The sequence below is a fragment of the Lagenorhynchus albirostris genome, chromosome 15, assembly GCF_949774975.1.
Source record: "Lagenorhynchus albirostris chromosome 15, mLagAlb1.1, whole genome shotgun sequence".
Taxonomy (NCBI): Eukaryota; Metazoa; Chordata; class Mammalia; order Artiodactyla; family Delphinidae; genus Lagenorhynchus; species Lagenorhynchus albirostris.
Genome location: NC_083109.1, coordinates 29,383,226 through 29,397,106, shown reverse-complemented (window position 1 = coordinate 29,397,106; position 13,881 = coordinate 29,383,226). Strand labels below are relative to the sequence as shown.

The 13,881-nt window shown below is 51.4% G+C and overlaps 1 protein-coding gene across 1 annotated transcript; it reads left to right on the top strand.

Annotated features, from left to right (window-relative positions):
• The first annotated feature begins 1,727 nt into the window (after positions 1-1,727).
• Positions 1,728-7,966, top strand: CPXM1 (carboxypeptidase X, M14 family member 1). Its single transcript, XM_060122722.1, has 14 exons — positions 1,728-1,948; positions 3,241-3,402; positions 3,590-3,699; positions 3,807-3,946; positions 4,052-4,142; positions 4,769-4,919; positions 5,004-5,092; positions 5,420-5,543; positions 5,631-5,827; positions 5,915-6,094; positions 6,179-6,476; positions 6,652-6,791; positions 7,444-7,546; positions 7,645-7,966. The coding sequence occupies exons 1-14, from the start codon at positions 1,777-1,779 to the stop codon at positions 7,881-7,883; spliced, it is 2,196 nt and encodes a 731-aa protein (XP_059978705.1). The 5' UTR covers positions 1,728-1,776; the 3' UTR covers positions 7,884-7,966.
• The last annotated feature ends 5,915 nt before the right edge of the window (positions 7,967-13,881 follow it).

Sequence of the window (13,881 nt, the reverse complement as noted above, 5' to 3'; positions counted from 1 at the left end):
ACAATTTGGCTGCGGTGTAGGGAAGGGCTTGGAGGAGGTGGGAGCCTCAGGAGGCTGACCTGTCCTAGCCAGGTTCTGCCCCGACCCTCTCGCACCACTCTGTGAAACTTGGATGAGGGTGGGGCCCGGGAAGTGGGCAGACTGGGTTTTGGCGGGAGGTGGAGTAGTCCTCAGGACTTGTACAGACCCGCTTCTAGCTCCACAGAGCCTCTCCCTGCCTCCCACCTCTGCGAAGCCTGGGGCCGCAGTACCGTCTTTCTGCCGCTGACTCGGCCCGGCGCTTCAGGGACCCTCCGCTTCGGCATGCCTTCCTTGAATTTTTCTAGATCCTCCTCTGGTGACTGGGTCCCGGCAGTGGTGTCCAGACGGGGCGCTCTAAAGCGGGAGCAGGACCCGCGGGGGCCCTGTCCCAGTTTCTCCCTTTCGGGGGTTCTCTACCCAGAGCGCATGGCGTGGACCAAATGCCTTGAGGAGCTCCGGGACTCGAGTCTATGAGATCGTTCTTACTGGGGGTGGGTCTCAGTTCCAGGAGCGCATATTCCTTTCGAGAGATCCGACGAGATTGGTGCTGACACGCTGATTTAGGGTAATTCAAATTGTTCATATGGGTAGTGACCTTGCAGAAAACATTTGCTCAGGGGCCCCGCGCACTCCGGAGGATTCCCGGCCACCTCTGGGCATCTCTTCTTACTTGAGGATGGCAGTGTCTCCCTGGCGGGATCCTTGCAAAGGCAAAGCCCCGGCCAGAGGCGCACAGTGGACGAATGCCTTCCTTCTGGGGAGGCGACCCTGGTGTGGGGGAGCCAAAGGGGACCTCGGAGGGGGATGGGGAGGGTCCTGCGCCCTGGAATCCCGGGGTCGGAGGTGGTCCCGAAGACACAGACCAGGGCTGCCGGCTCCCAGAAGAGAGTGAGGAGGGGGAGGGCAGGACATGCATCAGCCTCGCCCTCCACCCCCTGCCCCAGCCCGCTGGGCATAGGCTTGGACGCCTCTACTCGGATTATGTAACCCCGGAACGTGGCAGCCGGGTGAGCAAAGGAGAGGAGGCTGGGGAAAGGAAGAGAGAGGAGAGGCGGGGCGCCGCGGTGCGGGGGTGGGAAGCACCGCCTCTAGCTGGGCCCCTTGGGTGTCCTTCAGAAGAATTCTTGGAGAGCCAGCCCTCCCCCACCCCGTACCCCAGCCGCCGCCTCAGTTTCCTCTCACCCTTCTTTCCGTCCCACCCGTCCTGGCAGGGGGTTCTGACTGGATAGATTTCCCTCTCGGGTTGTAGTTTCCTCCCCAAAGTTCTCGGCTTCGCTACCTAGGCTAAGTCAGTTAGCCGCCCTGAGCCTCAGTTTACCAGTTTGTAAGATGAGATTTGTCTGAGAGGCCACGGGTAAAGCGCCTGGCACGGGGCATGGTACACAGTAAGTGCCCACTGTGGGACAGGCGCACAGGATCGCGTGGAATCCAGGGTGCAGGGTCTTTGCCGAGAGAGGATAATATGTGGTTAGGTGCAGGGGGCTGGGGCGCGGGGCAGAGAGGGAGGGGGAGGGTCGGCGGGTGCGGAGACTCTGGGTTGCAGCCCTGGCCCCTCCCCGCTCCTTCCTCTCCCCTCCCTTGCCTAACCCTCGGCTCCAGGGTCCGAGGCCAACTAGCGGGCTGTGGGCGTGTCGAAGGCCGCAGGGGGCGTGCGGCGGCGGCAGGAAGGGGCGGGGGGCTCCCGAGCCCCAGCAGGAAGAGGCGAACCCACCGGCCATCGCGGGCCCAGCGCGTGTCCTCGCTTTGGACCCAGCCATGTGGGGTCTCCTGCTCGCCTTGGCCACCTTCGCGCCTGCCGTCGGGGTGAGTCTGGGGGCGTCCAGCGCCTCGGTGCTGGGCCTGGCGTCGCCCGCGACCACCGAGGCCCCGGTCTCGACCCCGGCCCCGCGTAGCAGCCAGGCAGAGCTGTCCGCAGGGAACAAGAATGGTGAGCTTCCGACCCACGGCCCGCTTCTTCCGCGGGCTGGTTGTCCCACTCCTCCGCCCCCCGTGTGGCGACCCCTCCCCAGCACGCGCACACACACCACACACACGCCACATACGCCACACTCCGTGCCCAGCGCCTGTGTGGCGACCCTTCCCCACGCACACACACTCCCTGCCCGGTACAATGGCTGCTGAGTCAGCAGCCCCAGTTCCCTGCCAGACCAAGTCAGCAGTCCTGGGACAGGAACCAGTTGGATGCTGCCTCTTCCAGCCCCAAACTTTCCCTTTTCACAGATGAGGAAACTGAGGCCAGAGCCAGGAGGAGGGGAGAAAGAGGTGCAGACAAAGGAGGAGGGTGCAGAGCAAGACTGAGGGCAGGGCCTGGAAGGAAAGAACCGAGGAAGGGAAGAAGAGCTCTCTGCCAGGAGGAACGCGGCACTGCCTGGGGAAGGGAGGGGGAAGGCTGCCTGACTTCCCACCTTTTCAGATGTGGGAGTAAGAGAGGAGGAAAGCAAGGGGATTGGCAGCCTAGGAGGGCTTCTTGGGAGAGGCAAGTGGAACTGGTCCTGAAGGGTATCTCTGAATTAGGAAGAGCTGAAGAGGAGGGCAGCCAAGAAGGAAACAGTCTGTGCAAAGGCACAGGGCACCTAACACAAAAATGTACAGCATGTTCTAGGGGCATCTGTGGAGCTAGGCTGGGTGGGGAGCTAGTGGCACCTGCCCTGTGCAATGAATGCTTTGTACTGAAGGGCAGGCAGGGCAGGGGTCCAGCTCTGGAAGGCCTGAGCACCCGGGCAGACATGGATTTGAGGACAGGATGTCTCAGCTCAGACGGCAAACATAATGATGGAGGTGGTACAGAGGCTTTGGGGCATGAGACCGAGTCTGGAGCTAAGGAAGGCTCCTTGAAGTGTATCTGGGCTGGGATGCAAAGGAAGAATGGGAATTAGGCAATAAAATCAAAGGTGGTGGATGACAGGGAAGGGGACAGCCGGGCAAAGAAGGAGTTAAAAAACCAAATTCAGCTCTTTGGGTTAAGCAGATAGTTCCTAGTGGCAGTGTAGCTCTCTATTGGTGAGGGCCAAGCCGTCAGAGGGGAGAAGGAATCAAGGAAGTGGCTGGAGAGGTAGGTTGGGGGTCAGACTGTGGGCCTTTAAGTCCATGCCAAGGTTCTTGGATATGTGTGGTGGGGCCTGTTGTGGACTTGCAGGCTTTCTTGGGCTGGCAGACCTCTCCATCTGGGGTTTTGTGTCATCCTTTCCTTCCCTGGTGCTCTGCCTCCTTGGTCCCCAGAGACCTCAGAACAGCATGTCCGGATTCGAGTCATCAAGAAGAAAAAGATCATCATGAAGAAGCGAAAGAAGCTAACTCCCCCCAGACCCCCGGTGACTGCCGGGGCTTCAGTGACCACCAGCCCCGCAAGGACCCTTGACCTGCCCGAGAAGCAAGAACCAGGTACCACCGTTCCAGGGGCCCTGCCCAGACTTGCAGTCTCTGGGGCACAAACTAATGTAGCTCTTGATCTCCTGGGCATAGACATGCCCCCAGCCTGTCCAACACACTGGCAAGCTTAGGCTCAGCTTCCTGTGTGCCCTGACCACTCTTTCTCTGGTCCCATTTTACTGCTCTGTCCCTGTCCCAGACTGTCCCCCTTTGGGCCTGGAGTCCCTGCGAGTTTCAGATAACCAGCTTGATGCATCTAGCAGCCAGTCCTTTGGTCTTGGACCGCACCGAGGACGGCTCAACATCCAGGTCAGCAAGGCAACCCCTAGGACCTCCTTACGTGCCCCTCCCACCTTTGGTTAAGGCTTACCCCATACTGCCTACCTGGTTCTGATGACTATGTCCTGTGCCCACAGTCAGGCCTCGAGGATGGTGACCTTTTTGATGGTGCCTGGTGTGCCGAGCAGCAGGATGCCGAGCCCTGGCTTCAGGTGGATGCTAGGCACCCCACCCGCTTCTCAGGCATTATCACACAGGGCAGGAACTCCATCTGGAGGTGAGGCAGGATATCTCCAGACCAGTGAAGTCATGGGCAGACTCAGGAGGACTGGGGTGGGAGTCCTGGGAGCCACCCATCATCTCTACCCATCTTTCCTGCCAGGTATGACTGGGTCACATCATACAAGGTCCAGTTCAGCAATGACAGTCTTACCTGGTGGGGGAGTAAGAATCGCAGCAGTGGGATGGACGCGGTGAGAGGTCCCATGGTGGCTGGGGCCCTCTATGCTGAGAGTTGGGCTCCTGGCCCACTGTAGGGTGCTGGGCTGGGCTGGGGCTCCTCTGAGGACAAGGAACAGGTGTCCACTTGGGCATCCCAGGAGAAGGGGGGTTGTTGTCAGGATGGGTGGCACCCAGCAGACAGCCTTGGGAGGCAGGCTGCTTTGGATGCCTGTATTCTCCCCAAATCCTTCCTCCATGCCACAGCCTCCTGCTGGAACACCCTTTCTGGTGATGGGCCCCTGGTCGTTGCATCACTTCTCACCTCCTCATAGCTCTGGCTTCCCCATCTCAATGACTCCGTTTTACCCCAGGCTACAGTGTGGGGTCCTGGCCACCTCCAGGATTGGCTGCTCCTGAGTCACATGGCCATATTGGTCTAATGAGCTGTGACCAAAACGGAAAGCGTGGCTGCCTAGGGCTGCCTGCTGGCAAAGGCTGTGGGCAGCGGTCTGTGTTTGACATAGTGGGCAAGTCTCCAGCTGAGCCTACCGGGGTGGATTTTTCAGTGAGCTCAGCGGCCTGAGCTCCTTCCCTGGGCCCTCCGCCAGGCTGGCTGCTGCGGTTCAAGCCACCCTTACAAAGAACTTGATGCCCCCAGGTATTTCCTGCCAATTCGGACCCAGAGACACCCGTGCTGAACCTCCTGCCTGAGCCGCAGGTGGCCCGTTTCATTCGCCTGCTGCCCCAGACCTGGCTCCAGGGAGGTGCATCCTGCCTCCGGGCAGAGATCCTGGCCTGCCCAGTCTCAGGTAGGCTGTAAGACAAGGGTTGGATGGGCAGGGTGCACCCTCCACTGGGAACTCCCCCTTTATTGCGAACTCATCCTCTACCAGATCCTAATGGTCTGTTCCCTGAGGTCCCTGTGCTGGGATCCTCCGACACACTGGACTTCCGGCATCATGATTACAAAGCCATGAGGAAGGTAACCACTATGACCCAGGTGGGAGGATCTGCCCATCTCAGGTCCTCCGCTTACCATGGCATAACTGGCCATGATTGCCCTCATGTCCACCCTCATCTCACCCTCCTGTTGACCCCTAAACTGCCCCAATTTCCCTTGTTATGGCGCCTCCCTTATTCTGACCCTTCCTTCTGGTCTGCTGCTGCCCACTCCTGTACTGTGCCATGGTGTCCCCATCTGTATGGGCCACCACAAGCTTTTGAAGTCCTTCCGTGGCCACATGTGGTCTGACCCCTGGGTCTGATCCTCCCATGCCCTGCACCATGGGAGGTGCACTCCACCCCCCAGCTGATGAAGCAGGTGAACGAGCAGTGCCCCAACATCACCCGCGTCTACAGCATCGGGAAGAGCCACCAGGGCCTGAAGCTGTATGTGATGGAAATGTCGGACCAGCCTGGGGAGCATGAGCTGGGTACTGGCAGGTGGGGTGGGAGAGGTGGGCACAGTGGCGGGGAGGGACAGGGGCACGAGCCAGTTGCGAGCACCTGTGTGCTCCCAGGAGAGCCTGAGGTGCGCTACGTGGCCGGCATGCATGGGAATGAGGCCCTGGGGCGGGAGTTGCTCCTGCTCCTAATGCAGTTCCTGTGCCGTGAGTTCCTGAGAGGGGACCCGCGGGTGACCCGGCTGCTCACCGAGATGCGCATTCACCTGCTGCCCTCCATGAACCCTGACGGCTATGAGACTGCCTTCCGCCGGGTAGGCCACTTGGCACGAGGGCCAGCCTGCTCCTTCCGTCGTGGTGCCTGGAGCCTGCTTGGCTTGAACAGACTTCGTCCCTGGCAGGGCTCGGAGCTGGTGGGCTGGGCAGAGGGCCGCTGGAACCATCAGGGCATTGACCTTAACCATAATTTTGCTGACCTCAACACACCACTGTGGGAAGCAGAGGATGATGGGCTGGTGCCTGACACTGTCCCCAACCATCACCTGCCACTGCCTACTTACTACACCCTGCCCAATGCCACTGTGAGTATTCTGGGGGCAGTGGTGGAGGGCCACCCTAGGGGCCTTTGTCTCTGTCTCCCACCCCCCTGACCTGCCCTTGTCCAGGTGGCTCCTGAAACGCGGGCAGTGATCAAGTGGATGGAACGGATCCCTTTTGTGCTAAGTGCCAACCTCCACGGGGGTGAGCTCGTGGTGTCCTACCCCTTCGACATGACTCGGACTCCGTGGGCTGCCCGTGAACTCACGCCCACCCCAGATGAGGCAGTGTTTCGCTGGCTCAGCACTGTCTATGCTGGCACTAATTGGGCAATGCAGGACCCAGATCGCCGACCCTGCCACAGCCAGGACTTCTCCTCGTACGGCAACATCATCAACGGGGCTGACTGGCACACGGTTCCTGGGAGTATGTGCCCAAGGGTGGGGTTAGCTCCGTCCCCATAACTCTGCCCAATAAGACAGTCTGCTCTCACATAACCACTGGTGTCAACTGTCACCAGGAATGTGTCTCAGAGGAGGGCACCAGGAGGGCAGGGCTCCCATCCCGCCCCTTTAGGCTCCAGTGTCTGCGGTACCCCTAGGCATGAATGACTTCAGCTACCTACACACCAACTGCTTTGAGGTCACCGTGGAGCTGTCCTGTGACAAGTTTCCTCACGAGAACGAGCTGCGCCAGGAGTGGGAGAACAACAAAGATGCCCTTCTCACCTACCTGGAACAGGTCGGACCTGAATCCCCCCTGTGCCCAGCCTGCCCGAGTCACTCCTGACTGGTCTCTTCTCCATGTTGATGAACTCCCAATAGGGAGCTGAGCCTAAGGTCAGGCTGAGCATTCTGACTCACAGGTGCCATGGGTCACACTCACTCAGCATCAGATTGACTTGGAGGGATACAGGACAGGAATCACGGTTTGCCAGCAGGGTGGCGTAAGACATTGTTAGCGGGTGGGAATAGACCTGACAGCAGTCCAGGCAATGGTCCATAGAGCTGACCCAGAGCTGTTCTCAGAAAAGAGTCCGATTTTGCAAGTGCAGGAAATGCCCTGGCATAGACACTTCACTTTTCACAGAACTCATGTCCCTTGGAATGACTCCGTAAGTATAGTTTCCAAGAGTTCTAAAACACAAGGCCAATAACAAGAGTCACTGAACTCGGGAACGCCCATAGATATTCCCTCCTGCCAGGCATTTATAGTTCTCCCAATCCAGATGCAATTTGTCAATAAGGAGATATTTTCACCAGAGTATTGTCACGTAGAAACAGAGTACACGCACCACCTCTATCAAATTTGTGGGGAACAGAGCCAGAAAATGAACTGAAGTCCACATTTTCACACAGAAGGAAAGGGGTTTTGATAACCTTTTCCCACACAGGTGCGCATGGGCATTGCCGGAGTTGTGAGGGACAAGGACACGGAGATTGGGATTGCTGATGCTGTCATTGCCGTGGATGGGATTAACCATGATGTAACAACGGGTGGGTGTGTGGGGGAGGGGATGGGGGGAGGTGTGGGAGGCTTTAGCTGGGTCAGAAGCTGAGGACTGGACTCTGATCTTGCCTTTCACTCCTCTCAGCATGGGGCGGGGATTATTGGCGCCTGCTGACCCCAGGGGACTATGTGGTGACTGCCAGTGCTGAGGGCTACCATGCAGCGACTCGGAACTGCCGGGTCACCTTTGAAGAGGGCCCTGTGCCCTGTAATTTCCACCTCACCAAGACGCCCAAACAGAGACTTCGAGAGCTGCTGGCAGCTGGGGCCAAGGTGCCCCCGGACCTTCGGAGGCGGCTGGAGCGACTGAGGGGACAGAATTAACACCTCTAGCCGAAGAGCCCCAGAGCCTTGGGCAGGCTGGACCTGTCCAGAACTGAAGGAGGGGGCATGGAGAGTTGGGAGGGAGGGACAAGTAGGGGGAAAGATGCTCAGGCTCATTAAAGCTATTTGGCACCTCAGCCAATATTCCTGTGGTCTCTATGTCCCAGGTCCTCCAGCTGGGCCAGGCCTCAGCTTCCCCGATCCTATTCTGCACACACTTGTATACTCTAATCAGTCGACTTCTGGAAAAATAGTGTGGAAAGAGGATCCCACCTGGGTTCTTCCTGAACCAGGGCTTGACAGAGCAACTCTTCAACCCATCAACTTCTGCGGCAGACACCACTTGGTGATGTGAAACATTCTGTAAGCACCTGCTCAGTGCCAAGCATGCAAGGAGTCAAGGATAAACAGTGCCCATTAACCTCCTGGGGCTCCCAGTCAAGAGGGGACAAGCGTGCCAAGGTGGAGGCTGGCTGCTGTGGGAGCAGAGACCGGGGAGGTGTACACATGGGAGTGAAACACAGCGCTGCAGGTCAGTCCGGATGCAATAGAGGTGATGGTTCTCGAAGTTTAGGTGGGAGGTGGGTATGGTGTCGGGGTGTGGACAGGGACAGCTCCAAGGAGAAAACCAGAGAGAACAGCTGAGAGCATTTGGGTTTGCTTCACCAGCCATTTTGGAGAGTGTTGGTAAATGACAGCATTCGATTCATTTCTTTCAGACTGAAGGGGAAGTTATGTGTCGGTCAGTATCTTGCCAGGAAAATAACCCACTCTAGATATTTCAAGAAGAGGGGAATTTAATGTTGGACATTGGGTATAAAGGTGTTGGAAGAGGGCTTCCCTGGTGGTGCAGCGGTTGAGAATCCACCTGCCAATGCAGGGGACACAGGTTCAAGCCCTGGTCTGGGAAGATCCCACATGCTGCAGAGCAGCTAGGCCCGGGCACTACAACTACTGAGCCTGTGCTCTAGGGCCCGCAAGCCACAGCTACTGAGCCAATGCATGACAACTACTGAAGCCTGCACGCCTGGAGCCCATGCTCCACAACAAGAGAAGCCACTGCAATGAGAAGCCGGAGGACACAGCTAGAGAAAGCCCGCACGCAACAACGAAGACCCAATGCAGCCAAAAATAAATAAAATAAAAAATATATATATTCCAATGAATGAAACATACCAAATGTCAGTAATAAGCAAGACACATTCCTTTGGGGAAACTGTTAAAAAAAAAAATCAAGTCTGTATATGCCAATAAAGCAAGGAAATGCAGTCTTTAAAAAAAAAAAAGATGTTGGAAGAGCTGGATGAGAAAAAGGGAGAAGGGAGTTTTACTTAGAAGTCAGGAAGCTGATAACACCCTTGGTTTGGGTTTTTTGTTTGTTAGTATTTTTTGGCTGTGTTGGGTCTTTGTTGGCTTTCTCTAGTTGTGGCGAGTGGGGGCTACTCTTGAGGTGCACGGGCTTCTCAGTGCAGTGGCTTCTCTTGTTGCAGAGCATGGGCTCTAGGCATGTGGGCTTCAGTAGTTGTGGCGCGCAGGCTTAGTTGCTCCGCGGCATGTGGGATCTTCCTGGACCAGGGCTCAAACCCGTGTCCCCTACATTGGCAGGTGGATTCTTAACCACTGCGCCACCAGGGAAATCCTGGTCTGGTGTTTATAAGCCTGATGTTGGTGCTGGTGCTGGAGCCCACAGTCACCTGTGGCCACCAGTAGCCAGCTGTGATCACTTGTGTTTGCCTGGTGTGGCTGGAGTCAGAAAGATTTCTCCCTTCCTTCCACTTTCTAATCTCCAACCTATGAAGTCCACTGGCAAAATCTAACTGTAACCTAGTTTGCAAAGAAGTCCACAAAATGTAGTTTCCAGGCACCTTAAGCCCCCTGCAATTCAGAGGAGAGCTTGCTAGGGCAGGAATGTGGCAAATACTAACAGGCAAACTATGGCACAAAGACATCCATGTAGCCTATTATGTAAGCTTTGCCTAGTGCTGGGCTGTTGTATTGTCTCTGTCTCTGCCTGTCTCTCATTTTCAATCTCAGATCACCATGAGGGATTAGTACCACATCTCCCATCTCCCTGCTCCTTTTCTCCCCATCTCCAATGCTTCTTGTACACCAAAACTTTTTCCAAAAAAATTATTCATTGAAGTTTAATATATATAATTAAAAGTACACATAAGTGCACAGCTTATTGGCACAGTAAATTAGAAGACATGACTCAACTGTAATTACAACAAACTCCAAGTGTTAAGATACAGGCACCTTGAAAGTAAAAAAATAAAAAAAGATGTATCATGCAAACATTAATTAAAGGAAAACAGGAGTGGCTATCTTAATATCAGATAAAGTTGACTTCAGGGCAAAGAAAATTACCAGAGACAGAAAGGAACATTATATAATGATATAACTGAACACAGCCAGCCTTGTCTGCTGGAAGTTTCCAGTGAATCTTTCCCTTCTCTCTTAGGTACCCTAGAAACAGCTAGTTCAGCATAACTGAAATGACATGTGAACTCAAGCTCTGAATTTCCCCCATTTCTAGTAAGACATTTCCCTGGCCAGCAAACTCCCTCTGTTACATAGTTGTCAAGGGATTCCAAGGTTCCTTCTACTTTCCTCATAAATATGCAAAGTGGCGTGAAAATGGGGCCCCTCTCCTGCTCTTTTAACACCGAGATCAGCCCTTCCTGGCCTAGCAAGCCATCTTTTGGATAATGGGACTTTGAGGCATTATATGCATGATCCCAGCTCTTTGCCGAGAAGTTCCGTCCAATAAACCCTTATTTGTGTCTGTACCATGTGTCATTAGAGGTGTTTGTCTTTGCATTATGCTTGACATATATGACAAGATGAAGAACACTCAGCGTAATCTAGTAAAACTGAAGACACGCATGCCCCCGTTCCTGGGTGTACAATATAAACTATAGGGAAACCCTTGCACGTGTACAAAAAGATACGTGAATGCATATAGCAGCTTTAGTTACAGTAGACTCTAATTGGAATCAACCCCAAAATCCATCAAGAGTAGACTGGAGAGTAAAATATGGTACATTTATACAGTGGAATTTTATACAGGATGAAAACAAACAACGACTATACACAACATGGATGACTCACAAAAATAATTTTGAGTGAAATAAGCAAAGCACAAAAGGAAAATTATATTGTTTATGGATTGCATAAAATAATAAAAGCAAGGATATAATTATGATAAAAGTTAGGATAGTGATTGATTCTGGGAGGATCAATGGAGCAACAGTCAAGGAGGAGAACATGGCAGGGGGTGGGGAGGCTTCTGAAGTGCTAGTAACATTTTTTTTCTTTACCTGATGAGAATCCTTTGGTGTTCACTTAAAAATATATGTTAAACTTTGTGTGAACATTTTATGTACTTAAAGTATCCATTTTCATTTATTAAAAATTTCCATATAATAAAATTCACTTTTTGGATGTACATTTCAATGAGTCATGCACAAAGCTTCTTGTAACCACTACCATAGACACAGACATAAAGAATTCACTTGTGCCATCCCTTGTATTCAGACTCTCCTCCCATCCCAACCCTAGGCAACCACTGATCATATTTCTGTTCTTACATCTTTGTTTTAGCTCAGTGAATTCTCAGCAGGATTAACCTAAAAAGCTCTACATCTAGACATATTATCAAACTGTCAAAAACCAAAGACAAAGAGAGAATCTTGAAAGTGGCAAGAGAGAAGCGACTCATCATGTACAAGGGACAAAAAAGAGATCTTTTGTCCACTTAAAAATTTGGGTGGTTTTCTTATTTTTGAGTGTTGAGAGTTGGATATAAGTCCTTTGTCTGATAAGTGACTTGCAAGTATTTTCTCCAATCTCTTGCTTATCTTTTAATTCTCTTGCTAGTGTTCTTTGCAGAGAAGTTTTAAATTTTAAACAGTTTAGCTTATCAATTTTTTCTTTTATAGGTGGTACTTTTGTGTGCTATCTGAGAATTCTTTGACTGACCAAAAATCATGAAGATATTTTTCCTATATTTTCTTCTGAGAGTTTTATAGCTTTACATATTACATTTAGGTTTATGATCCCTTTGAGTTAATTTTTATATATGTGAGATGTAAATTGAGGTGTTTTTTGTTTTTGTTTGTTTTTTAATCTTTTAAAATTTTTGGCTGTGTTTGGTCTTCATTGCAGTGTGTGGGCTTCAGTGGTTGCAGCACATGGGCTCAGTAGTTGTGGCACACTGGCCCTAGAGTGCGCAGTCTTCAGTAGCTGTGACTCGAGGGCTCTAGAGAGCAGGCTCAGTAGTTGTGGCGCACGGGCTTAGTTGCTCTGAGGCATGTGGAATCTTCCCAGACCAGGGATCGAACCCGTGTTCCCTGCACTGGGAGGCAGATTCTTAACCACTGCACCACCAGGGAAGTCCCTGTTTGTTTGTTTTTTGCATATGGAGGTCCAGTTTTTTTACAGCACCTTTTGGTGAAAAGACTGTTCTTTCTCCATTGAAATGCGTTTATACCTTTGTTAAAAATCTGTTGACCATATTGATACGGGTCTACTTCTGGAATTTTTAGTCCATTGCATTGGTATGCATCTATTCTTTCATCAATACCACACTGTCTTGACTACTGTAGTTTTATGATACATTTGGCAATTGGGTAGTATGCACATGAATGAAGAATGAAGAAATTCAAAAGAATGAAGAATGCAAAAGAATGAAGTTGCAAAAGAATGAAGTTGGACTCTTACCTTATGTCATATACAAAAATTAACTCAAAATGTATCAAAAATCTAAACTTAAGAGTTAAAACTATAAAACTCCTAGAAGAAAAAGGGGAAATCTTCATGACATTTGGTTTGTCAATGATTTCTTGGATATGACATCAAAAGCACAGGCAACAAGGGGAAAAAGTAGATAAATTAGACTTCATAAAAGTTAAAAACTTGTGTGCATCAAAGAACACTGCAAAAGACTGAAAATATAACACACAGAATGGGAGAAAATATTTACAGAAGTTTAAATATCCAGAATACATAAAGAACCCCTACAACTCAACAACAAAACAAACTAATTCAAAAATGGGCAAAGGACTTGAATACATTTCTTCAAAGAAGATATACAAATGGCCAATAAGTACAGGAAAAGATGCTTGGCATCATTAGTCATTAGGGAAATGCAAATCAAAACCACAATAAGATAGCACTTCACACCCATTAAGATGGCTATTAGCAATAAAATGGAAAATAACAAGTTTTGGCTATGATGTGGAGAAATTGGAACACTCGTGTATTGCTAGTGGGAATGTAAAATATTACAGCTGCTGTGGAAAAGAGTTTAGCGTTTCCTCAAAAAGTTAAACATAGGGCTTCCCTGGTGGTGCAGTGGTTAAGAATCCGCCTGCAAATGCAGGGGACAAGGGTTCAAGCCCTGGTCCGGGAAGATACCACATGCTGTGGAGCAACTAAGCCTGTGGGCCACAACTACTGAGCCTGTGCTCTGGAGCCCATGAACCACAACTACCGAAGCCTGCACACCTAGAGCCTGTGCTCCGTAACAAGAGAAGCCACCGCAATGAGAAGACTGTGCACAGCAATGAAGAGTAGTCCCCGCTGTCCACACCTAGAGAAAAGCCTACGCACAGCAACGAAGACCCAACACAGCCAAAAATAAATAAATAAAATAAATAAATTTATTTTAATAAAGGCATAAAATATTTTTTTAAAAAACCAGAATTGCCAAATGACCCAGTAATTCCACTTCTAGGTATATATCCAAAAAAATTTAAAGCAGGAACTCAAACAGATATGTGTACACCAATGTTCAGAGCAGCATTATTCACAATAGCCAAAAGGTAGACAAAATCCAAGTGTCCATCAAAAAATGAATGGATAAGCAAAATGTAGTATACACACAATAGAATATTACTCAGCCATGAAAAGGAATGAAATTCTGATATGTGCCATTAAAGACAAAACTTGTTAGCAAAAAAACATATGTTAAGTGAAATAAGCCAGACACAAAAGG